Consider the following 27,197-nt stretch of genomic DNA (forward strand, 5'->3'; position numbering starts at 1 on the left):
AGAGATCTCCAATTATTTTGAATGTTTTTTTGTAGTAATCTCCTGGTATACCATCAGGGCCTGATGTCTTATTAATAGTAATCTGTGTTTTTTAGTTCTTCCTTAGTTATTTCTTTATTTAATATTTCCCTATCTTTGTTCTGCCAGGCTTCTCGGCACGAGCCCTCCATTAAGTTCAAAGGTAGGTATTCAGACTCACACAATTGTAAGTCAATAACAATGTTTTTTTATCGAAAGTAAAAGAGGAGCCACACACACTTTCAGTCAGGCAAAATGCTCACCTTCAAAGCAACCACCTTAAGTGCTGTGAAGAACAATAAACAAACACAAAGCCGATAATAAGCAGCTGTGAAGGCGTCATAGCCACTCTCCTTCATGAATTCGCAAAGTCACAAACTTTACTATGATTTAGTTCAAATCTCCTAGAAACAGTTCAAAGAGAGTCCTTGTAGAATCCTAATACAAAACACATGTTCTCCTTTACCGAACGGATAAACTTCCACACCCAGAGGCCAAAATGCTGGCTATTTAACAGCAGCCACAATTAGTCTAATTACACCCAACCACAGGTAATCTACCTTATTTCCTGTAGTATTTACACAGTTGCTCTTTCCTAGACATTGCCCTGTGCCTGCCTACATCAATGAATGTCTCTTCTTCTGAATCCAGTGATGATAATGATGATGAATCACTCAGGGGGCGACTACCGAATGAGCCGTCTGCCGTTACCCCCTCTGAGGATCCCATTTCACTTCCACTATCTGCTTCAGACACTTCGCTGTCAGAAGCAGTCGGCAATAAAACTGGCCTCTGACCCTGGGAGGATTCACCCACATCCACCCCCACAGTCCTTGGGGCAGGAGCTGGCCCAGAGCCAACCACAACAATCTTCTTCTATTTGATTTAGATTATTTAATTGCAAAAAGTTCATTATCTCTTCATTCTTGACCTCATTTTTCGAATAAAGTTCTCTACAGTAGTCTAATACTATCTCCTTTTTTCCCTAATTGAAATTGGGTCTTTATATCTTTGTCTTCTAGTTGTTGAATTAATTTTTTCTCTTTTTCTGTTTTAGGACTACCTTTCAGGCTTACTAGCATTTTCAAAATGCTCCTATTTAGCTAAACTTATTTTCTTTACTAATTCTTCATGATCAAATAGGTTTAATTTATGTTTTATTACATTTTTAGATCTTTTGATTTTGGAAATCTTCTTGTAATTCTTTTTCTAATTTTTTCAAGTTGACATTCTTTTTTGTAGATCTCTTTCTTTGTTCCTCCTACTCAGATAGGTTATTGTTATCCCTTTTTGATAGGCCTTCGCTGTATCCCACAAATTTTGTAGTGTTGTTTCATGGTTATTATTTTCTTTAATAAATAGCTCCATTTCTTTTTTAATTTGATCTATATATTCCTGCTCTTTAAGAGTTGGGTGTTTAATATCCACCTTCTACCTTTTCCCCCTCTCCCATCCAAATTATTTTTAAGAGGTTGTGGTGGGCACATTCATTTACTCCTATTTCTATGGAGTTCATCAACTTCTCTACCTTTTGATTAGCCCATAACATATCTATCCTTGACCAGCTTTTGTGGGGGTTTGAATACTATGTACAGTGATCCCCCGCTCGTTGCGAGGGTTCCGTTCCAGGACCCCCGCAACGAGCGGGTTTTCGCGAAGTAGCGCTGCGGAAGTAAAAACACCATCTGCGCATGTGCAGATGATGTTTTTAACTTCCGCAGCGCTAGCGAGGAGCCGAAGATTGGGGGCGGCATGGGGGGCTCGCTAGCACCCCCCGAACCCCCAACCCAGGTTTGGGGGGGTGCTAGCGAGCCCCCCATGTCGGCGGGGACCTTTTAAAACACCCGCGCGGCTTTCCAATGAGTCCCGAAGACACGTTTGTCTTCAGGACTCATTGGAAAGCTCCGATCGTTTTAAAACAGTTGCGCCGTTCTCCGCTGACTCCTAAAGCGGGGTGCGAAATGACTTGGAGGAATGGGAAGCTGAAACCGGCCGATTTGGACTTCCCATTCCTCCAAGTCACTTCGCCGCTCGTGTCCTGGCTAAACCGGGCAGCAGGAGACAGGCTTTGAGTTTTGGCTGCGGGGCGAGGGAGTTAGGAAAGTCCTACTTCTCCCCCCGCAGCCAAAAACTCAAAGCCTGTCTCCTGCTGCCCGGTTTAGCCAGGACACGAGCGGCGAAATGACTTGGAGGAATGTGAAGCTGAAACCGTCCGGTTTCAGCTTCCCATTCCTCCAAGTCATTTCGCACCCCGCTTTAGGGCGACAGGCGGTGGGCTGGGAGCCGCAGGCGAAAGGAGCTCGGGCATTGTTCTCCGGACCCCGCCCGCGGCCCTTTCCCTCTCCAGGCTGCGGGCGGGGTCCGGAGAACAATGCCCGAGCTCCTTTCGCCTGCGGCTCCCAGCCCACCACCTGTCGCCCGGTTTAGCCAGGAAAAGCGGGGTGCGAAATGACTTGGAGGAATGGGAAGCTGAAACCGGACGGTTTCAGCTTCACATTCCTCCAAGTCATTTCGCCGCTCGTGTCCTGGCTAAACCGGGCAGCAGGAGACAGGCGGTGGTCCGGGGGGCGCTGGCTCTCGGCACTTTCGAGCTGAGTCCGGGAGCGAATTCGCTCCCGGACTCAGCTCGAAAGCGCCGAGAACGAACGGCAAGGAACGGCTTTTCCACGCCGTTCATTCTCGCCGCTTTCGAGCTGAATCCGGGAGCGAATTCGCTCCCGGATTCAGCTCGAAAGCGCCGAGAACGAACGGCAAGGAACGGCTTTTCCACGCCGTTCATTCTCGCCGCTTTCGAGCTGAATCCGGGAGCGAATTTGCTCCCGGATTCAGCTCGAAAGCGCCGAGAATGAACGGCGTGGGCGGGCGAAGGGCGGGCGGCAGCGAGGAGTTTGCGTGGGCGGTGGGGAAACTCCTCGCTGACGCCAGCAAGAGGGGGAAGACTCAGGGAAGCCGCCCAGCAGCTGATCTCCCGGTTGCCATCTACGCATGCGTGCCCACGGGCACGCATGCGTAGATGGTATTTTGACTTCTGGGTTGAAAAATAGCGAAGTACCCTGTTCGCAATGGTTGGGGACGCAATAAACGGGGGATCACTGTATAGTCTCTGACATCCTGATTTCTCACTCTCCAACAATCACTTAGATTTAACTCTTAAGAAATTTCATAAAAGGATTTTGGAAGCTAATTTCTCTTTTAATACATTTTATTTGCCGTTTTTTGGTCTTTATTCTTATCTTGTTGTTATCCTTATACTGTTGAAGTCTCCAAGTAAGCATATATTTTCAGATCTTGTCTCCACTATTTTTTGATGCAGATTGGTAAAAAAATTCCTTTCTTCTTTATTTGGAACATAGATTGCTATTAAAAGAATTTGAGCATTGTATATCTTAACCAATACCATTAATATCCTCCCCTTTTCACTTGCAAAAATCTTTTTTGCTTCCAACTCTTTTTTTGTACATATGGTTATGCCTCTCTTTTCCTTTTCACTGAAAGAATAATTGACCTAATTTATTACTTTCTATATCTTTTTCATATTGTTGGGCTATATGAAGTTACTGTAAATTTTTGTATCTTATCAAAGATGTGTTTGCGTTTTTTAATGTGAATTTAAACCATTGATATTTATAGAGAATAAAGTGTTTTTATTTGTGTATCTGTCTTCTATTTATCCTGTTTTCCCTTTGGGCCCTTGTTTTTGTTCCTTTTATATCTTACACCAAGATATTTTTTTTAATTACTCCCAAATTCTTTAGTTCAAATTTCTTCTCTAACTTATTAGCAAATTCTTTTATCTGTGAAAACCATCCACAAATGCACAATCTCCACCTTTTACACTCTCCAGTGTACATGAAACCATAATGCTTGCAACTCCTGAACCGAAGACCTTCAATGCAATACAGTATCTAAATAGATATTCCAATTCCTGACTAAGTGGCCTTGTTCAATTTAGACACCGTGTTAGGCTTTATACTTTCATATAAAGTATGAAAGTGCTTTGACCATTTAAATTTCTTCCTCTAACTCAGCATTGAGGAATGCATTGGTTATGTCACAATGCCAAATTTTATGGCCATGTACCACTGCCAATGCTAGTGCAAGTCTGATGCTATCACTCTTTATACTTGGCACAAATACCTCATCATAGTGCACATTTTTCATCTGTGAAAAATCTTGTGTCACTAACCTTGTTTTATATTGCACCTCATTATTGGACAGTACTTTCTTCTTGTATACCCACTTACATCCCACAGCTTTGCCCCCCTATGAAAAAGTCACAGATGTGAACATTTCATTGTTTCCTATGATTTCACTTCTTTGTCCATGGCTTCTTTCCATTTTACTTGTTCAACTTTCAGTAATGCCAATACTTCCTTATAGTTTCTTAGCACACACCATATATTACGCACTTCAACTTTACTAGCAGAATACTAGGCAGGTGGAATCCCCTTGTTCCATCACTCTGACTGGCGTGAAATTGACTGCTTCTGTGTGTCAATCCTTTTTTACTTCATATCTTGTTCAACTTTATCAATTTCTCCTCCCTGAATGCTGACACCGTCACTATCCGTTACCTTCACTAAATGAGTTACTTTACTAAATGGATCACTATCACTAAGTGAATCATTACATAAATTTGCATCAATTCTGTTCCAATTTTGCTCTGCAAAGTTAGCAGACCTTGAAATCACTATTCTCTTGCTCCCATCATTAAAGTGGTAGCTTTTTGAGCTTGGCTCATAGCCCATAAACTTGAGCTTTCTAGCCTTTGGTTGTCCTTTTTTCCTGCCTGCTTTTGCATCCACACAGTATTTCCAAAAATGTGGAAGAGATTGCTTTCTTCAGTGAAGGGCTGCAACTAGTCAGCACTACTGGAATGTGCCAGAAGTGCATGTGCATGCTCCCAGTGTGAGATTTGACTTCTGCACATGAGCAGAAGCTGAATCTCACATGAGGACGTGCATGTGTATAAGATTTCACCTATTTTCCACATGAGTGGAAGCAAAAATCCATCGATTTTCACCAGAATTTTGCCGATTGCACGCCTGCACAGCTGCCAGTGGTGGAGCTGCACACACAGTTCCATTTGCGCTACCAGAATGGTGTCCCCAACCAGCAAGGCCTACCTCTGGCTTTCTTCCATTTAATACTGCATGCAGAGTATCATTAATAAATGAACTCCACAGCCTATTAATTAAATAATTAGCAGTCAATATGGCTTCATCCCAATTTGACCTGCTCAGACCAGAATCCTTTCATTGTTTATATTTTAGAATACAAATCTTTCAGAAATACTGTTCTCTGCTCTGTATACAGATTTGTGTGTCTGGGTTTATTCTCATCTGTCCCAACCATTATTGAAAATTGTTGACATGAATTCTGAACCTTTGTCAGTCTGAAGCTGACATACCTGTTATTTATATCACCTTTCTATGAAGCTTACCCATTGTTTAAACTTCTGTAGCACCTCTGTTTTACTCTTTAGTAAATAGCAGAACCCAAACCTGTTGTGGTCATCTACAATGACAAGTGCATACTTTGCTCTTCCCAAACTGACTTGCATACATCCAAATAAATTCACATGTACCAGCTCTAAAGCTCTTGTTGTCCACATTGCTACTTTTGCATACTGGGAATGTCTTGGACTTTGATGGTTTGCATACTGCACAGTCCAAATATGCCTTACATCCTTTTGAGTTCAATCCTTCTGCAAACTGTTCTATCATTTGCAAAACTCTAAAGTTGGCCTAGCCAAGCCTTCTATGCAAGAAATGAATACATGAATTATGCTCTGCAACATTTCTAAATGTCTGTGCACATTGAATCTTTTGTCTCTGCAACATATAAAGATTATTCTCTTTTATGCCCTGTCATACAATCATATTTCTCTTTATAAGAAACCTCCCATTTACAAATGTGGTCTCAAATCCTTGCTTGTTTAAATTAGAGACACTCAGAAAATTATGCTCCATTTCAGGCACACATAAAACTTCATTAAACTTCTTTTCCAGATATGGAATTTGCACACTGTGTCTTCCAATGACCTTAGCCTTCCGGCCATTTGCACAGACTACTGCATCTCAAGCAACTGAAACCATTCTGAAAAATAATTTAGAATTGTTAACAATAGTTTGACTTGCCCAACTGTCTATCAACTATTTGTCTCTGCTATTGCAATAACAAACATTTTGCAACAGGATTTTGTCCATCTTGCAAATAATTTTTGTTTTCTTGCAAACAGCCTTTTCTTTGGAAACAGTCCTTTAAATGTTGTTGTTGTTCTTGCTGCTTAGAAAGCCTTTGCTGAACTGTAATTGGATCCCTTCTGCTGCTAACAGCCAGTGTGTGGAATCTTCCACTGTTTTCTCTCTGCTCCTTGTGCCCCCACCTCAGAAAGTTTTCCTTATGGCTCTTTCTATAATGGCATTTGTTCTCTTCTGTGATCAAACAAGCTTTCAGGACTACCAAATACAATTGTGGGGACAGTTTATTTATTTAATTGGATTTGTAATTTGAGATGCTGTGGGACAACCATGATCTGAGTGATTGAGAATTTCAGTAGATGACTTTTTGGGTTGATCTGTTATGTTTTAATGACAACAAAATAGAATTGATTTGCCATCAATTTCTCTCAAGCTAGAGACCTTATAACAGACAAACTAGTACTAAACACCTCAACCCTGTTTAAGTTTTCAATAGTGGTGAAGAGTTGCCACAAACATATCAAAATAAGCAATCAAATCCATGTCAAAATTGTTGGAAGCACTAAAAAATAGAGTGGTACCTCTACCTACGAATGCCTCTACTTACAACTTTTCTAGATAAGAACCGGGTGTTCAAGATTTTTTTGTCTTTTCTCAAGAACCATTTTTCACTTACAAACTCGAGCCTCCGAAACTGTAACCGGAAAAGGCAGGAAGAAGCCTCTGTGGGGCCTCTCTAGGAATCTCCTGGAAAGAAACAGGGCTGGAAATCAGGGAGAAGTCTCCATGGGGCCTCTCTAGGAATCTCCTTGGAGGAAAAAGGACCAGAAAAGGCAGGGAGAAGCCTCCAAGGGGTCTCTCTAGGAATCGCCTGGGAGGAAACAGGTTTCCCCAATCGCACACATTATTTGCTTTTACATTGCTTCCTATGGGAAAAATTGCTTCTTCTTACAAACTTTTCTACTTAAGAATCTGGTCACGGAACAAATTAAGTTTATAGGTAGAGGTACCACTGTAATTAAGCATGATGCCTAGTTCAAGAGACTAGAAAACATAGTGTAGTTTTAAAGATTTATTTCTCACTCAGAGAAAAGATCTTGATAATCCAGTGAAGTGAGCAATAACCCGTGAAGTCTTAAATCACTCACAAAGCATTTTTGCGTTTTCTTCTTGCTCATTGTTCAAAATGTGTGCTTGTTTTTTGCAAGAGAACAGTGTAGCTTTGGTACATTTAGTTGACAATGGATATTTACAACAAATCATTTTAATGGGACTTGTTCTTTCTTCCAGAAGAATTAATAAGACAAGAAACAATACTCTTAAATGCAGTTAGAATCCATGAAAGAGCTGTACAATGCATAATCAGGTGCTACAGCTTTCACTTCTCATTAAAGCAAATCTCATATTATTTGGATTCTTAGCAAATGTGCACTATTGTACATAGCTTCTTTGTTATGTCTAATATACAATGACAAATATATACATATGACAAATATACATATAAGCACTGCCACTAATGGTCAATACTGCTGTGCTTCAATGATTAGATGGTCTAGACATTGGTATTTGAACACAGATCCTTTTTAACATTTATATATTATTGTGTTTTATTAATCTGGGTGAAATGGTAATATGTATTGTTGCTCTGTATATGATGTGCCATACAATGAATGAATTAATTAATGAATGATCAATACAACATCAAATTATGTTGTTTTCTGAATTGGATGCCCTTCTATTTTACATTACATTCACTTGTATTCTTGCATGCTAGATGCCCACACAGTTTTTTTCCCTCTAGAAATTTCTTGGCTTCAAAATATTTATTTATTGGAAAGCAAAATTGTACTGTCTAGAAGTGTAGAACTGTGGTGAAAACTATGCTCCAATTGACACTCTAAACTGGATAGTGTCTATTATATTTATTTGACTTTTATCCTGCTTTATTATTGTGTCTTCCTTTCCTTATTTTCCTCACAACAACCCTGTGAGGTGAGTTGGACTGAGAGAGAGAGAGAGACAGAGAGAGAGGCAGAGAGATACTGGCCCAAGGTCACTATCAGCTTGGTACACCTAAAAACACTTGTTAACCAAAATGTTTGATAAATTATAACAATGTTAAAGCCATAAATATTTGGATTCTTGAAATCTCTTTCATAAGCGTGTTACATAAAATGGACATTGGTTCTTGCCTGATACCAGTGGTGGGTTCCTACCGGTGCACACCAGAGCTTTGTTCCGGTAGGGCCTTGTGGATTTTGCAATTTACATGTGATGGCTCTGATGCTGTCTTCACCAGTCCATCATGTGGCACCATCTTTTTTTATTTAAAAAAATGGCTTTCTTTTGCTTCTTGTGCATGCATGGAAGTAAAAATTCACCAAAATTGCACATGCATGAGTGTCCCTTCAAGAGATTTTGGCACTCTTTTGTTTCCTGCACATGGGCGGAAACAAAATCCCACAAGGCAGGTAAGAGCAACCTGCCCCTGCCCAATACGTCCTTTCTCATGCAGATCGATGGATCTATGACTGCATTGATTGAACTGAAGGCATGCCACCCTGGTGTGTCTCCAGTTTGGAAATGAAGTTGAAGTGAATCAAGAAGAACTGTACTCAAACTAAATAGAACTCTAGAACAAGAAGCATGCAGCAGCAACCACAAAAATGCCAATTGTCAACCTGTCCAGGTCCCTGAAGAAGCAACCCCTGGAGAGGGCGCTCTATCCCCACCATTTTAGGGAATGAAGGACCTTGGGTGGTACCCGAACCCTCAACTGAGCGGTTCCCTGCCCCCCCCTTCTAGTAGGAAAGGAGGAACTATTGAAGTGGACGGGTGTAAAACCATGCCCAGGGCACAATGTCCAGGAAGGAGATCCTCTTCCCCTGGAGTTGGGATAGCAGGGTCAGAGAATCAGTCCTGTCCCTCTGCACATGGCCCAAAAAGGTTGTGATGCTGTCATGTCAGTCCTGGGGAAAAAAGACCTGGCCTGAGACAGAGTCTATGAGAGCTCCTAGGTGAACAAGTCTGGTGGAGTGAACCAGGAGGCATTTGACCAAATTTAGAGAAAACCCATGTTTCTGAAGCACCTGAATAGTCTTTGCCAGGTCCTTGTCTGTGGCTGATGGGGTGGCTGCCTGGATGAGTAGGTCATCCAGGTAATATTGAATCCACAAACTAGTTGCTGTTCCTGGCTCCCATCTACCTTTATGGAGTGCCAAACAGGGAAAAAAATGTCTCTTTTTACCTTTGCCTGCTGTTCTGGGTGTTGGGGGATGTGTGGGCTCCTGCACCCATTCTCACCTTTGTAGCATTCTTCTGAAGCCGGTGAGCTTGTCTTGCTCTCCATGGCTTCCCTTTTTAAGCCAGAAAGAGAAGGGAGAGGAAAATATACCCCCTCTGAATGCTTGGGAAGGCTGGCATTACAGCCTTGGAAGATAGCAAGGCACCAAATGCCGGCGGGCATATTAGAAGGGCCCTGGCCATTCACCAGACAGTGAAGTGGCCAGCAGTGGGCATTGCAATGAATCTGTAGCCCACTGTGCAAAAACCAACTGCAGCAGCTCAAACCTAAGACCTAAAAGTTTTACGTCCAAGAGCTGAGACTGCATTGAAAAAACTGGAGACTGTGACCAGGGAGGCATGTCTTCAGTTCAATCAATGCAGTTATAGAGCTAGACTGAATTATGAATGCAAAACTATCAAGGCTATAAATGAGGTACTAATGCTTTCAGTGCCTGTGTCCTTCAAACCACAATCACCATGAATTATCCTGTTTCTCATTCATTCATTCATTCATTCATTCATTCATTCATTCATTCAATCAATCAATCAATCAATCAATCAATCAATATTTACAATGGTTAAAAGCACTCATTCAACACCTTAAAATCCTCGATGGACCATGATTTCACCTCATTTTTAAGTGCATCCCTTAATCAACTTATTTTGCAGCCAACTGATAGATGATGGTGGAAGGGAGGGAGTTGAAATGACCCCAGACTAATTTGAGCATTTTATGAACAAACAAAATAGCAATAGCATATAGACTTATATACTGCTTCATAGCACGTTACAGCCCTCTCTAAGCATGATACAGAATCAGCATATTGCCTCCAACAATCTGGCTCCTCATTTTACCAACCTTGGAAGGATGGAAAGCTGAGTCAACCTTGAGCCTCAAACAGCCAAATTGCAGGCAGCTGACAGGCAACAGAAGTAGTCTGCAATACTGCATTCTAACCACTGTGCCACCACAGCTCAGAAAAGAAGGAAGGAAAGAAAGAAAAAAAGAAAGAAAGAAATCAAACAAAATGATTAATAAGACAATGCCAGATTGTAAAATGTAGAAGGCATACCAAAACCTTTTGGGTTATTTTTCCCTAGAAGAGTGCAATTATCCCAATAAATTCCCAGAAGAGGGCAATTATCCCAATACATCCCAGGAGTGTAAGCAGCCTGTGTCTCAGGAGAAGGGTGGCCTAGAAATTGAATAAATGAATGAATGAATGAATGAATGAATGAATGAATGAATGAATGAATGAACAAACAAACAAACAAACAAACAATTCCTGGCATAAATAAAAATGAACCTTAGGGGGAAAACAATGGCTACTTTTCCCAAAACAACACACACACACACACACACACACACACACACACACACACACACACTGACTTAGCTATATTTCCTATAAAAGAATTTGGAATATACTTATAGCCCACTCAACTCTTTGAAAAGGGAAACACGTGCAGTGTTTTAATTAAAGTTTGCATTAATTTCATATTTCCCCCCTAGCATTTCAGCAAACAAAGCTTTCTAAGTTCATTTGGTCTAGCCTGTTCTTCCCACTTTTTGCCTAAAGTAAAACAGCAGGAAGAGATGTTTGTGCCTTCTATTTAATTAACACATTTTAACTCATTGCTACCATGACTTTGCAATAAAACATCTGAGTACAAACTTGAACATTTTTCTTTTTAATATTTTGTTCCATTCTTTCTGTCCCTACTTATATTTAATCTTTCACTAACCATTATCAAAAAGCACTGAGAACAGATGGACATATAGTATGCAAGGTCTCACAAAGGAATTAAGATATCAAATAGAACAAAGAACCTAAAAGACTTCAGATTAATTTCGGAACAGAAATTTCCAGACATCAAAATTCTTCATCTTCTTTCTCTCCTCACAATTTTTCTGAGCAAGTTGGTTAGTTGGTTAGTTACCTGACATATCAGTTCTAAGGATCCATTCTATGCAGAGCAAGTCTGTCTCCACTGTTTCCCTCCCATCAAGACAGAGAGATATAAATATCAACAACAATTGCAGAAATAGCAGATACACTAGAAAAAAAATATGCAGTACATTTTTAGAAGTGTCACGCACTCACATTGGCAAATCGGTAGGGAAGGTAAGCGAATACCACCCCTGATGTATATGTACGTAATGTATGTATGTATGTATGTGTACACATACACACACTCAGTACAAAAGCTACAAGTGGTGCAAACAGCCATGATAAGATATATGCTTGGCATCACAAGACAAGATAGAAAGACCTGTACATGAATTAGAGAACAAACAAAAATATATGATGTCGTCAAAAGAGTAAGAGTTGAAATGGAAATGGGCTGGTCACATAGCAAGAAGAACTGATAGCAGGTAGACTAAGGCAGTCTTAGAATGGATTCCACTTGATAAAAAGCATCCACAAAAGAGACCTAAAATTAGATGGAGCAAATATTACAGGCCCAACTAGCAAATGAAGTATCATATACAATATGCCATATGCTAAATAAATAAATAAATATGAGATTGAATTTGGGTCGGTCATGGTGACTGACCCAAATTTGATTTGGCATCATTACCTGGGACACATATATTTGCCTTCATTCATGAAATAAATAAATCCTCAAAGTATCTCAGATTTCTTCAAAATATGTCATTCTCCAATTTTAGAAATAGAATTTTCCAATTCTATTTTACTTTTCAGACCATGAGGAAAAAACTGGATTTCAGCTGCATATGATGAATAAATGCTGCTCATTTAAACCAACATCTTTCCTTAAATGCACACATAGTTAGAAATGAGAAAAATATATTTAGCTTAAAAAGAAGAGAAATACTGGAATGTTGTTGTTATCTTCCCATTCTTAATTCTGGCAGGACTCATTTCTATATCATTAGCCAAGATATTACCTAGAAGTAGACTGCTTTAAAATACCTACATTTGAATAGCTGGAATTTGAACTTTGCTTTGCTTAACTATGTCTTCCACAATTGGTTTACAATACCATTTAGCTGTTAGAAACACCTGTAAAATTACCTAAGAAAAGGAATGAGAATAATTATTTCTATGCACCAATTTTCTGTTTTGTAAAAATTGTCATGAAGTAATAGCAATCACCAGTTTATGTATTTATGTAGCCAGCCATCCCTCCAAAAGTGCAATAGTAGAACAGTGGGGCTTGCAGAACAGTGGTGAGTAATGAGAAAATAACTATAAAAATCAATAAAGAACCATGGTGGCTCAATGGTTAGACTGCAGCACTGCAGGCTACTTCTGTTGACTGCCAGCAGTTTGGCAGTTCAAGTCTCACCAGTTCAGGGATGACTTAGCTTTCCATCCTTCTGAGGTCAGTATAATGAGGAGCCAGATTGATGTTGGCAATAAACCACTTAGAGAGGGCAGTAAAGCACTATGAAGCAGTATTTAATTTAAGTGCTATTGCTATCCTATCTTTCCTTTCCTTTCCTTTAGTGTCCTGTCAAATAGATAATATGCTTCAGAATTGGTTCCTATCTTACCTGGATTCATCATGGTTGATTGCAAGGTAGATCTCCCAAGATGTTTCTTCAGGGATAGCCCCATGGGGAATTAGTAGGCTAACTCCTGGAACAGCAAGGACAAAAATTACTTGGAAACACTCTAAGTGTTTGCTAGAATTAAAACGAACTGAAGTTGCAACAAACAACTTTCATTGCAGCTTTGTAGTAGATAAATCATTGTTGACATCATTTGAATAGTAAAACAAACATTACACAGCAGTACCTCATGATATGAACCGCTCGTCATACAAACTTTTCGAGATACGAACCTGGGGTTTGGAAATTTTTTGCTTCTTCTTACAAACTTTTTTCACCATACGAACCCGCCACCGTGAATGCCAAACCCGGAAGTTCGGCAAAGCTCCAGGAAGGACGTCTTTGTGACGTCAAAGCTCCGCCCCTGGAATTCCCTCTTGGGATTCCCCACCTCCGTTTGAGCCTCCCGACCAGCTGACAGCTCCACGGCTCTTCTGCAAAGGTGACAGCCGGGCGGCGGTGCTTCTCAGCGGTCTCCCAAACCCGAACGCTGAATCCGAACTTTTGCCGAACGACCAGGTTTGGTGTTTGGGAGAATGCCGAGAAGCCCCCCGGCTGTTTTGGAAGGTGACAGCCGGGCAGCAGCGCTTCTTGGTGGCCTCCCGAACCTGAACCTGAACCCGAACCTTTGCTGAACTTCTGGGTTTGGCATTCAGGAGAACGCCGAGAAGCGCCCGGCTGTTTCAAAAGGTGACAGCCGGGCAGCGGCACTCAGCGGAACGCCGTTTTTGCCATTTTTTTTGCTTGCACGCATTAATCGGCTTTACATTGTTTCCTATGGGAAACATTGTTTCATCTTATGAACTTTTCACCTTATGAACCTCCTCCCAGAACCAATTAAGTTCATAAGATGAGGTATCACTGTATTTCAATTGAAAAGCATTTGTTACACTGGAATATTTGTGGTGCAATCTTTTTCCATGGTTTCAGGTAAAATTATGTTTAGTTTGCATGAATCACTTGGAAACAGTATAGAGTACTTTTTAAAGCCTATTGCAGTAATACTTATATTAATATCACAAACAGAAAAATGTTTTCAGTATTAAATTATATACGTGTGGGATAAAAATAATTCTTCAGAGAATCAGAGAAGCTCATATTTGCCATGGATTTTGATGCAAAATCCTTATCCTGCTGATTTTGAATGAATTTCTCCTCTGGAAATATAGCCTAAATTAGATGTTAAATAATATGAAATGATTCTAACTTCATCAGAGATACTTCAGATCATAGTTCCCTCTAAGCTGAGCAGTGAGCAATCGCTCACTTAAAAATCATCATCAACTCAGAGTTTTCCAAAACTGCCCAGAAGCAGAGAGGGAAAGAGTGAGAGGGAAGGAGAGAGAGAGGAAGAGAGAGAAACAGATAGAAAAAAGAGAGGAAGGAAAAGAGAAAGAAAAAGAATGGGAGTAAGGAAGAGAGAAAGAAAATCAAAATCTAGTTTGAAACTAGCTCAACTATTTAAGTGGCCTTTTGATATTGATAGAGTTGCCCTATTATGAGCTCACTGTTATAGACACACAGTACAGTATTTTATTTTGAAATTCTCTGAGGCAAAACAGGGTGGGTTTTTAATTTGTTTGTTTATTTATTATTTCTGTGCCGCCCAGTCCCGAAGGGACTGCCGCTCAGACACTATACTTTTCCGCCCACCCCCCCAAAAAATTAGAGGGAACACTGCTTCAGATGGACTTGCTGTGGCCTTCTGTTCTGTGCACTGCTCAACCTTAAGCATCCTTTCCTTCAGATAGTAATATAACCAGGAAGAGCAGGGCATAAACAATATTTCAAAATTCTCTGCCCAGTTCTCAAATTGGGCAGACAAATTATTTGAAATTCTTCAACAATCTCTCAAAGACAGGATTCCCCCCTAGTGCTGACAGAATCTTACTGAAATAGCTCTTGGAGATATTTTCCTGTAGTGTCTTCCCTTTGGATTTAAGTAAAGTGGAGAGGCTAAGAAAATTACTGACTACTGAGAGAGAATTGTACAATGAAAGACAGGACAGTCATACATGCCTTTGGTTGCCTGAGAATTAAATGAGAGTTGCAGAGTAGAGTGGAGTGGAGTGGAATAGAATAGAATTCTTTTATTGGCCAAATGTGATTGGAAACACAAGGAATTTGTCCTTGGTATATATGCTCTCGGTGTAGGAGAATAAAATTCATTCATCAAGAATAAAAAGATACAACAGTGATAGTCAAGGTTACTAATAAGCTATCAAATCATATTAGGAAACAAATAAAAACAATATAAACTGAAAGATGCAAGCAACATGATTATAGTAATGTGGAAAGAGATAGTTACTACTAAGGAAGAGATGAATAATAGTAATACAGTCTTAGTAAATTATTTGACAGTTATGTGTTATGAGAATTTATCTGCAATTATCTTATACTTTGGAAGAATTTCTAAAGAAATTTATCTCCCATCAAACTGAATGACAAACACTTTCAGCTATACACTGTTTCCTCTAACAAGAGAAACAGTTGCTGTATATATCACTCTGAAGATCCAATCCATTCATTATAAATTGGTCATTGAAGGTGCCCATCACAGCCACTTCCCCATATGTCATTTGGAGGATCCTTTCAGATTGTATATAGAGTGAGTTACATCAGAGAGTCACAATCCTGCTTCTGGGGGAAGATTGCAAGGAAAACAGAGGAGCATCACACAATTTCCTTGCTTTAGATTTCCCATTGTAGAATATCAAACAATTGGTTTGGGAACCCATTCTCCTGAGAATGGCTATAAATGAGGGTAACTTCCATTAATATGGATAAATTTAATAGAGAAAATTGAAATTCTTCCTATAATAATAATAATAATAATAATAATAATAATAATAATAATAATAATAATAATTTCCAAGGCAGTTAATTTGTTCATAGCCGACAAACTATGTTCTGTATACGTCACATGTCTCTGCTGAATTTTAACAGAACAAGGCTAAAATAGTACCATCCTAGTCTCCCTAATTTTTAAAATTCAGCAGAAACATGTGACATACATATATACATACATACACATATGTTTTTTCTGTTGGATATAGTTTGTCGGCTATCAGCAAAAACATGTGTGTGTGTGTATACACATGTCACATGTATAACATATTTTTGCTGATAATGAAAAGGAAATATATATATATGTTTTCATAGATTTTCACAGGTATGGGTATGTAGATCTTGGCATATTTGGGTTTCTGCCACAACTACTCAGGATGTCACCCCTAATCTGCAACATCAACTAATCTGCATACATCAACTGCATCAATTATTCAAGGTGTTACCCTACCAACTAATCAAGATGTTTCAATGCAGCCAACCAACCTGCTTGCAGCAGCTGAGCCAACATTCCACACCCACCCACCAGTATTTATAAAAGGATGGCAGATCAGATCACAGATCACGAAATGCAAGGAGGGTGGGGGCAGTGCAAATCTCTGGAGGGAGCTGATTCCATAGGGCCAGGGCCACCACAGAAAAGGCTGTTCCCCTAGGCCCTGCCAGATGACATTGTCTGGCCAACAGGACCTGGAAAAGGCCAACTCTGTGGGACCTAACCGGTCACTGGGATTCATGCGGCAGAAGGGGGTCCCGTAAGTAATCTGGTCCGATGCCTTGTGTGTGTGTGTGTGTGTGTGTGTGTGTTTTCTGTCGAATCACCCTGGCATACCCAAATATGGGAGGAGCTTAATGCTTCCTTTTGCCTCTCGGTCCAACCTAGGGCCATATCCAAGGCAGTTAATTTTTTTTCATAGCCGACAAACTATATTCTGTATGTTTAACATATTTTTGCTAAATTAAAAATGAAGGGAGACTAGTATAGATCTATTTTGAGGTTGTTTCCTCTCATCAGCTAGCCATACCCTCACTGGGGTTTGAACCTGTAGCCTCTGCCTCTACCTTACAAGCCCCATGTTCAAATCACAGTAGGAGTACAGCTACCTGATGAAGGCAAATAAGCCCAAAATAGATCTATAGTGTGTGTGTGTGTGTGTGTGTGTGTGATTTTTTTGTCGAGCCACCTTGTATATTGAAAGAGCATCACAGCTTTCTTTTTGCCTCTTGGCCCCACACATAACCCTTCCCTGGTACAAGCTGACACAGGAAATGAACCTGTAGTCTAGAGGCTAAGGTCTCTGCCCCCAGGTTCAAATCCCAGTAAGGGTGTGGCTATCTGATGAAGGCAAATAAGCCCGAAATAGATCTATAGTTGTCTCCCTTCTTTTTCATTATCAGAAAAAAATGTTACATATATACATACATACATACATACATACATACATACATATGAAAAAAATATTATTAGTAGATTTCATGGGTGCATATAAAAAGAATTCCAGCTGTCTCTAAGGAAAACGTTTTCCCCATTCCTTTTGTATTTTAAGCTGCACTGAGCTTTTTTCACAATGTACACAGGAGTTTTCACATGTTTCCTCCTTCAAAATTGGCAAGAAACAATCTCAGCAGTATTCTGAAACCAATAGCAAATGAAATCAAGCAGTAGGTTCAGAGGGGGCACAAAAGTTGCTAAAAAGGGTTCAGTGCCATAGGACACAAATAAAAGATATAAAAAGATGTAAAAGTTATAAAAGAAGGCATATGACTGGGAATATATTCAACCTGTTTGGGAGGGTTGTGGCCCCCTACAACCCTATACAATACCAGAGAGAAGGAGGGGGGAAAGAATGGAATTCTCTCTTACCCATATCATTTGAGATTTCCAAGCTTCATAGATAATTCAGTGAATTCAACAGCTTTTTACCATGCAGCAGTTCTTACTAGCAATTAAATGGATTTTGGTACCAAGCCTACTAATTTATTCACTTAAAGAAGAATGACATCTTGACCCGTACTGATAATGTGGCTATGCTTATTAGGAGGTACAAAGCAACAAATGTGCATTGGCAATTAAACCCTGCTCAGTGTGTTGCTTTCTCTTCACATCTTTTATCCTCCTCTTCTGGAGTGATTCTCCTGGGAAATAAACAATTTTGTCCCCTGGATGAGTTGAATAGCATGGCTTCCAAAAGAGGAGATCCTTTCACAGGGCGCTCTGTCCAGCAGCAAAACATTACAGCACAGCATGGAATCCACAATAAAGTGCTTCAGAGAATTTTTACCAATTAGAGCTCCTCGAAATTTACAGTTCTGTTCGGAGGGATTATTGAGAACATAAAGTCCTTGTACAGTGCTGAAATCCAATTTGATAATGCCAACAAATATTGCCCTGCCTGTGCGTGAATCTATCCTGGAGCTTAGGCCTCTTGAAATCACTGATCCTGCATAAGATAGCTCTTCCTATTCAGAAACCTCTCCAAATATTCAACTGGAATCTGTTTTTCTGCAACTTAAATCCATGTCCATGTCCATGTCATTCTCTCTAAAATGGCAGACACAATTTTCTTCTTTGGGACAGCTCTTCAGATGCTGTCATGGCCAGTTGTTCAGGGATGCACAATGTCCAGTTGCTAATGCATTAATATTAACATTTCAGCAATCAAATATGCATCACCTTTCAAAATGCACTTTGGCAAAAAAGTATATGCTATTTTGATACTTGATATAAATCACCCTATATCACATTTAAGCTGCTGCTCATAATTAGAAAGATCTATTATTTGCCATAAAAGACAATAGCTTGGAACTGCACTTTTAAATTCATAAGCTACATCATCCAAAAGTTTCAACATACAGTGATCAGAACATATAGTCAGCACAGAATTTCAAACCATTTCTTCAGGAGTAGGGGAACAGTGTCTGCAGGATATGATTTTTTAGAAGTCAAAATGAAACCAATTTCATTGTAAAAGTTAAAGCTGAGTCTGGCTTTTAAGAGCATTGCACTATCAAAGCCTTGATTTTATGATCAGGAAGTTCTCCAAGCTATACTTTTTGTAGCTAGAATAAATTCCAGAGTAAAACATTGCATTAGAGGACAAGGGATGCTTATCAGTAATTTATGGGCATAAATGACTACCAAAGAATTGTCAGCAGCACAATGGAGCAACAATTTTGAATGGCCATTTTACTCATAGGGATATACCCAAGCAATACAAATAATAATTATGAAATTGTGATCAAAAGCCTATGCCTTTGACAGGGAAAAAAAGTTTCATTTTATAGAACATGGCAAGGATCTCATAATTACTGGATTCTCTAGGGCAGGTTTCCCATTTTTGACATGTTATTCCAATAGTTAGCTTTGATGAGAAAAGAAAGAGAAACATCTGCTACCCCGATGGCTTAAAAAAAAGAACTTCATACGACAAAAGAACAGTCTATTTTAAAATATAAATATAAAATGGCAGCCAGAAATCTTCACGACCTGTACCTATTTGGGCATTTGACTCCTATAGATAGACAGTATGAAAGCCTAGCTATATTCTCAACACAAGCTCCCTATGTGGTCCAGAAACGTCACACAGAATTTGAAATCACATGGGTTCTGATCCCTGCTTCTGCCTTTGTAATACCTGAAAAATGGTAGAAATATGATAAGGGATGTGGCCAGTAAATCTTCTCAGTCCTCCTCTACCTCTTTTACATTTATCATTTTATCTGGGCAAAGAAGAATACCAGATTGACATTTCATCAAACTTTTCTCTTGGCATGTTTTCCTTGGTAATATTCATTCAATCTAACAGAAAAGAAATTGCTTGGGGAATTTGCTTCAAAGAAGAACCTTCCTTTGAATGTAAGACAATCTCGTTTCATAGGCATCAACTTTCTGGAATAGCATTCAGTGAGAAATCTAGATGTTATCGCTCCATTGCTCCTAACCTTCACAAGAACCTTAAAAATGGAGTTGTTCAGAATGCAGTTCACTTAGGAACTGTCATCAAAGTTTGTGTTATCATATTTGATAATAGTCATTTGCGCAAGAGTTTGACCCCTTTCATAATTATTAGACCTGTTTTGTTATAATTGTTCTTTGACTGTTATTCTATAGCACTATGCCTATGTGGAATGAGGCAGAATCCATAAATGCAAATAAATGTTTCAATGAACTTAGAGGTGAGAGTCCTTTCAATGATTCAATGGCTCTGAGGTGATTGCATGTACTTTGATTTCATAGTAGGGTCTCTCTCCAGTGGCTTGAACAGAATGAGTCTAGTAGTACTTCCTCCAATTAAGACATTTGAAAAAGGTGCTATCAAACTCCTGATTTTTGTATAGATTACTACAGCTCCCATCCTGCAACATTCATTGATATGAGTCCCCATTATATTAGGATTCTTTTTGTGGGCCTTTTATCATATTAGGAAGCAAGTAAACCATGAAGGCTGCCGAATGCTAGTGAAATATGTTTGGACAACCAAAAGGACAGTTGGTGTAATCACCTCATTATAATAAAGTTTTTTAAAAATACACTTTCGAAAGGACTTGCAACAGATGCATCACAAGAATAAGGTAAGAAAAAACAGAAGGTTATTTTATAGGGGTGGAAACATTAAGAATATATACCAAAGAAAAGAGGAATAGCTATTTTCATAATGTCTTTTTGGGAGCAGCTTCATAGAAGCTTATGGTTTGCTACAGTTGGAATGAGAAATATCCATCAGATTCAGCAGGGTGGTGATAAATAATCTGGGTGTGGAGAGAGTGTATTACCTCAATTCTTCTTCTACAGAATGGCAAATGGAATGAGCTCATCCCTTCAAATGAGTGAATGTTAGATAACAAGCTTACTTACTATATAAAAAATATTATGTTAATTATTAAGGTATTGATGTGCCAAATTGTCCATTCACCTTTAATTTGCTCCATTCATGAAAGTATGTGTAAGAAAAGATGGGGAGTTATTTGAAATAGAAAATCTTTGACATTACAAGAAAGATTGCCTTCCTTGGCTAAGGAGATCTGTCTTAAAGATACTGTTTAAATTTAATTTCTGTACTCACTTGCCTGGGTACAAAGGTTCTCTTCATCTTGCAGTTTCTTCCATCTTTGGATAATTACAGTATGTGTCCCATAATAGGCATGGAACTGAGTACCTTCCCAGGTGACTATGCAGGGTTGATTGGTCATATGACCATTCATTCAAAGAACTGGAAGAAACTCAAAAATAGAGACCACCCAACCATTTCCAAGATAAGGAGCCCTCTCTTCCCTCCTACAAACTTCTTGTCAGCTGCCACCTTATATTTGTTTGTGCTTCATTGCTATGCAGTGACAAACTGCCATGAACTGTGGGGAGGGGGAAGGAAAGGAGGAATGCTTGGGGAAATGGAAGTAAGTGCTGTACCTCCTCAACATGCTGCCTCAAGATCACCCAATTGGAAGGAGGGGGATGAATACCAAATTGCACTTGGACTAACCATTCTGAAAGCATCCTGCCTGAACCTGATTGGTTACACTGGGATGAGCAATGAGATTTGTTTGCTCACAACAAAAATAAAAATGAATCAATATAAAAACATTTCACTTTAAAATAATTACAGTCATCCATACATTCTTTAGCTGACCTTGCTAGTAACCCGCAATCCCCCCCCCTTGCTAGTAACCCTTTTCCAAGCCTGTTGGAAAAGCCAAGTCTTTTGGTCTTTCTGGAAGGCCAATAATTTGGGGACAGCGTGGATCTCAGGAGGTAGCTGATTCCAGAGAGTTGGAGCAACCACAGAGAAGAGTCTTCCCTGCAGACCTGCCAGCCAACATTGTTTAGCTGACGGGACCCAAAGAAGACCAGTCCTATGGGATCTAACCAGTCACTGGAAGGTATGTGGTAGAAGACGGTCTCAAAGATAATCTAGCCCTGAGTCATAAAGGAAATAACCAATACCTTAAATTGTGACTGGAGACTGATAGGAAGCCAGTGCAGCTTGTGAAGATTTGGTTTAGTGTGAGTGTATCTGGGAGCACCCACCACAGTTCACGCAGCTGCATTCTTGACCAACTATAATCTCTGAAAACGTTTCCAGGGTAGTCCCATATAGAGCGCATTGCAATAATCCAGCTGTGAGGTGATAAGGGCATGAGTGACCATAAGAAGAGCATCTTGATCTTAGTAGGGTCTCAATTGGTGTACTAGTCAAACCTGTGCAAAGATCCCCCTAGCTACAGCTGGCAGGTGTTGATCTAATCTTATCTGTGAGTCTAGGAGGACACCCAAATTGCAAACCTGTTCTGAGGGGGTTAATGTCTCTCCCCCAAGAACCAAGGAAGGACAGTCAACATAGTCTTTTGGAGGCAGTATCTACAGCCACTCGGTCTTGTCAGGGTTACATTTGAGCCTGTTGACTCCCATCCAGACCCTCACCTCATCCATGCACTGGAACATCATATCCACTGCTTCACTGAACTGACATGGTGTGGAGATATATAGCTGGGAATCATCAGTATATTGCTGAAATCTCACCCCATGTCATCGGATGATCTCAATCAGTGGTTTCATGTGGATGGTAAATAGTAGGGGAGAGAGGACCAAGCCCTGAGGCATCCTGAAAACAAGGGGTCTAGGGTCAACCTCTGCCCTCCCACCAACACCGACTGTGATCAACCAGATAGGAGGAGAACCACCATAATAATCCTAATCTCAGCTCCCTAAATCGGTGCAGAAGATACCATGCTCAATGGTATTGAAAACAGCTGAGAGATCAAGTAGCACCAAGATAGAGGAATGACCCCCATCTCGGGCTTGCCAGAGATTATCCATTAGAGAAACCAAAGCAGTTTCCACGCTGTAGCCAGGCCTGAAATCCAATTGGAAAGGGTCTAGATAATCTGTTTCCTCCAACAACTATAGAAGCGACACCACTTTCAGGAGACTGGATGAAAGTTCTTTAGTTCTGCTGGATCTAGTGAAGGCTTCTTGAGGAGGGGTCTCACAACCTCCACCTTTAACGGTTGTGGGACAAACCCCTCCCTCAAGGAGGCATTGACCAAAATGCCTCCTTGAGGGAAGGGTTAAGGGAGGGAAAAATAGAATGTAGGGGTTCTGGTGCATGATTTTCAGTTCTGATTTGCAATACACCTGACCTGTAATAAACTATACCTTTCTCAGCAAATAGAGCCAAGGAACATTTTTATTTAGAGGTTTAAGTTGTGGCAAATCCAATACTTTTTTTTAAAAAAAAATGTATTCCCTATCAAAGAGGCAGGCAAAACAGTGTGCTTCTTTTTAGAAAGTAAAAAAAAAATTCACAGCTGCAGTGGGAGGATTACAACAGCTTTACCAAATTGTCAGCTAGTCACAGTTGCTTCTCTGACATGCAAAAATTCACATATCACATTCCTCTCAGAGTAAACTGATAGAAGAATGTATTACTATTGTGTATTTTAAATTAAATTCAAGGGGGGAAATCCATTTATGCCTGCATTTCCAAATACCAGTATATTCAGATTTGGCAGAAACCCACCTGTGTTGGGAATTCCTAAACGCCCTCCCAGATGACCAAATACACTGGTAGCTCTCATCTCATTTTGCTTTGAAAGTGATGAGAGATTCTGAATGTAGGCTGTTTTGTTCTTCCCATGCATAGAATTGAAGGTTTTGTTGTTGTCATGTGGAAATGTCCCAGAATGAGTTTTCCTGTGATACTCCGAATGTTCTGTCACACCCAATGACACCATAAATGAACTCTGAACTTTGACTTTGATATCGGACAAAGGGTTGAAGAGGGAGGATTCTGTCATCAGCTCCTTGTCAATGGGATCTTGAAGGCATATGGGTCCACTGTAGGTTCCACTGACAGTCAGATCAGGCTGCATGGATGAGTTCAAAAGCAAGGAGTTACCTGATAGAAGGAAATTGATCAAGCAATCAGTACCATTACTATGTAGAATACTCAGTATTGTCTGCATACTTAATTTTAAATTAAAATTGCAAACCTCAAGCAACATTACCTTAGATTTCAAATGGGAAATTTTTGTAATAAATTACAAGTAAATGTTTTTACAAACAGAAAATTAATTACGAGAAGGAAAATGTATGCCTGAGTCAACCACAATTTCAGTTCTGAAACTGTAAATATCTTAGACCAAGCTAGATCTAAATAAATTCATTGAGATTGAATATTTTTCTGCAAAAGTTTCATGATCAGGACAGATAACATCATGAGTGCATGACAGTATAGGGTTTAGTGGTAGAACAAGCTACTATGAATAAACTACCAGCAGATGAAATCTCTCATGCGATATAGATTAAGGAAGATGATCTTGAGGGAGGTACACAAACTCTGTAAACAAGAGGTTAAACATTTTGTCTAAGTACTGAATGTTGAGATAATCTTGAGAACTAACTCAGACAGACACCTCCTTAATTCAGTAAAATTAAAAGTAACAGAAGAGGTTATAAATAATCAGACTTGCAAAATTGTGTTAGATGATTTCTTGGTCTGGTCTACCCATGGGGCTTACATATGACTGATGGTGTTACCTAGCATCTGCAGGAAAACACCAAAAATACCTAGAACTAGTAGTTTAACCATCAGTTATATCCATTATTGAGATTTTAAAATGCAAGAAAAGTCCTAGAGATGTGACTCTTAATGAATTATCGATTTATAGGCATATTGTAATTTCATCTAAACACTATTCAAGAAGAGAAGCAACCACCCTTCCACATTATGCGTCTATTAACTAACACCCAGATAAGCAGGAACCAGCTCCAGCTAAAGATAAACCATAAACCATATCTCATCCAAAAAGAAACCTAGGAAAAAAATAATCAAGGCTGATAGGACAATCCACCACATGTTAACAGCCAGCAAAAACCACTCCTCCATGCCCTGGTGTTGTTACCCAGAGTGTTAATGAAACATGTTCCGGAAGATAAGTAAACACAGAGGACAGACAATATAAACATTTCAACCCTCAACTACATAAATTTTCCACTATGGAAACATAGAATTGCAATGTTGCCAGCAAAGTATCTGTCTTGTTTTACTTCATACTTCATTCATATTTGTATGCTAGTGTTATCAATAATTAGGCAACCAGAATAACAGAATAACATAGTGGAAAGGTACACCGAGCCCCAAATAATTACGCAGCAAGTTGTCTTGGGTGAAATCTGTGAAAAAAAATCAGGTGCTTAGGCATGAAAATGTGCCACTCAGACAGGGAAGTCTTAATACCACTCTACTATGCCCTGGTCCGACCACACCTGGAGTACTGTATTCAGTTCTGGTCACCACACTTCAAAAGAGACACTGAAACTCTGGAGAAGGTGCAAAAAAGAGCAACCAAGATGATTAAGGGATTGGAAACCAAGACTTACGAAGAGCGACTGAGGGAACTGGGCATGGATAGCCTAGAGAAAAGGAGGGCCAGAGCAGACATGATAGCAGTCTACAAGTATACGAGGGGATGTCACAGAGAGGAGGGGATCACTTTATTCTTCAGGGCACCAGAGGGACGGACGAGGAACAATGGCTGGAAGCTGACCAAGGAGAGATTCAACTTGGAGATAAGGAGGAACTTCCTGACGGTCAGAGCGATCAACCAATGGAACAACCTACCAGCGGACATTGTGAACTCCAACACTCTGGACATTTTAAAGAGAAGATTGAACTGCCACTTGACTGGTGTACTATAGGGTTCCTGCTTGGGCAGGGGGTTGAACTCGATGGCCTTCATGGTCCCTTTCAACTCTAACAATAAATAAATAAATAAACTATACTTTTCCGCCCACACCGAAAAAAATTAGAGGGAACATTAGTGGTGTCCCATATGTTTCAGATGGTTGTTGAATCATTGTAAATGTTTTGGGGGGGAAAAAAATCTAAATCCTTCTTCATCATATTGATGAAGTTTTTTTTCTTTGATCATTATTTGATTAATTGACTATCTTTTGCATATGGGACTGTCTTGGTCTCTCCATTTTAATTGGAGTGGGTTATGATCAGCATATGTGTTGTATAAAATTTCAGCTTCTAAAAGTTGGGATTGAAAATCAGGGTTGGCCCATGCCGTGTCGATTCTAGAATAGGATTTTTGCAAATGAGAAAAGAAAGTATAGGCTTTGGTATTAGGGTGTTGGATACGCCAGACATCCTTCAATTGGAATTTGTTCGCCATTGCATTGAAGGACTCTGGTAGGAGTTTTCTTGTTTTCCTTTTGTTTTGGCCCTTATAATCAAGGTTTCTATCTGTAATCGAGTTAAAGTCTCCAATTAATAGTAGTTTTTCACTTTTTGTATCTAATATGAGTTTATGAAATTTTGTAAAAAATGCTAATTGATTCATATTTGGGGCATAAATGTTTACAATAATTGCAGATTTAACTCTACCATCTTCGTCATTATAAATTAGTTTTGGGTTGACCCACAGTTTGATATAAGTCACTACCCCCTCCCCTTTTTTAAATTGAGGCTGAGATGATGAAACAAGTACCCAAGTTTCGACATTGTAAAATATGGTTTTGGTCTTTTTAAATATGGGTTTCTTGTAAGCATATAATAACTGGGTTATGCTTAATAAGTTTGTGGGGAAAATTTTCCTCTTCACCAGAGAGTTCAGTCCATTAATATTTACTGATATTGGTCTTATTTTTATCTGTGTGGAAGAAATAAATAAAGAAGTGTTATTTTGAAAATCCAATCCTGTAAAGAGAGTATTTTTAGAGCAGCATAGCTAGACCAGAACAGATAGGATTTTCTTTTTTCCCTCAACTATCTTGGAATTTGTTTGAAGACGGTTATTTCTTTTTCTCCATACGTTACCGTGTTCTCCCTTGCCAAGTTATATACCTCGTCCCTAGTTATCTTTTTAATGAAGTGAACATGTACTTCCCTTGGAAGTTTGTGTCGGTGGGTATAGCTTGTTGAGATTCAATACATTTTATCAATTTCCCTCAGAGTTAGTTATGCCTGCAGGAATTTGAGCCATGGTTTCAGGAAGGTTTTTTTTACATTTTAAAATTGTTTTAAAAAATGCTGATTTCCCTAATTCTAGGTTGAGAACAGCTTCTTCAAGGTCTTTATTGTTGTTTGTATTTCTATTTTCTGAAGTCTAGCTTCAATGTTATTAATCTTTTCTTCTATTTCATTTATTTTTTGTTCATTTTTGGTTAATGTGTTAGTTCAAATTAGTTCAAATTTATCATCCGGTTTGCCTACCCTTTCATCTAGCTTAGATACCCCTTTGTCCGTTCTTTTTATATC

The 27,197-nt window shown here is 39.5% G+C and overlaps 1 protein-coding gene across 1 annotated transcript in view; it reads right to left on the bottom strand.

The window, feature by feature from the left end:
- UNC5D (unc-5 netrin receptor D) overlaps window positions 1–27,197 on the bottom strand; it is a 769,587-nt gene that overhangs the window by 81,018 nt on the left and 661,372 nt on the right. The window contains exons 9-10 of the mRNA XM_070765210.1: window positions 23,451–23,828; window positions 13,030–13,114 (exon numbers count right to left, since the gene is read on the bottom strand). Coding sequence (XP_070621311.1) covers window positions 13,030–13,114; window positions 23,451–23,828 — 463 coding nt within the window. The remainder of the gene's footprint in view (window positions 1–13,029; window positions 13,115–23,450; window positions 23,829–27,197) is intronic.

Source organism: Erythrolamprus reginae, chromosome 12 (assembly GCF_031021105.1).
Source record: "Erythrolamprus reginae isolate rEryReg1 chromosome 12, rEryReg1.hap1, whole genome shotgun sequence".
NCBI lineage: Eukaryota > Metazoa > Chordata > Lepidosauria > Squamata > Dipsadidae > Erythrolamprus > Erythrolamprus reginae.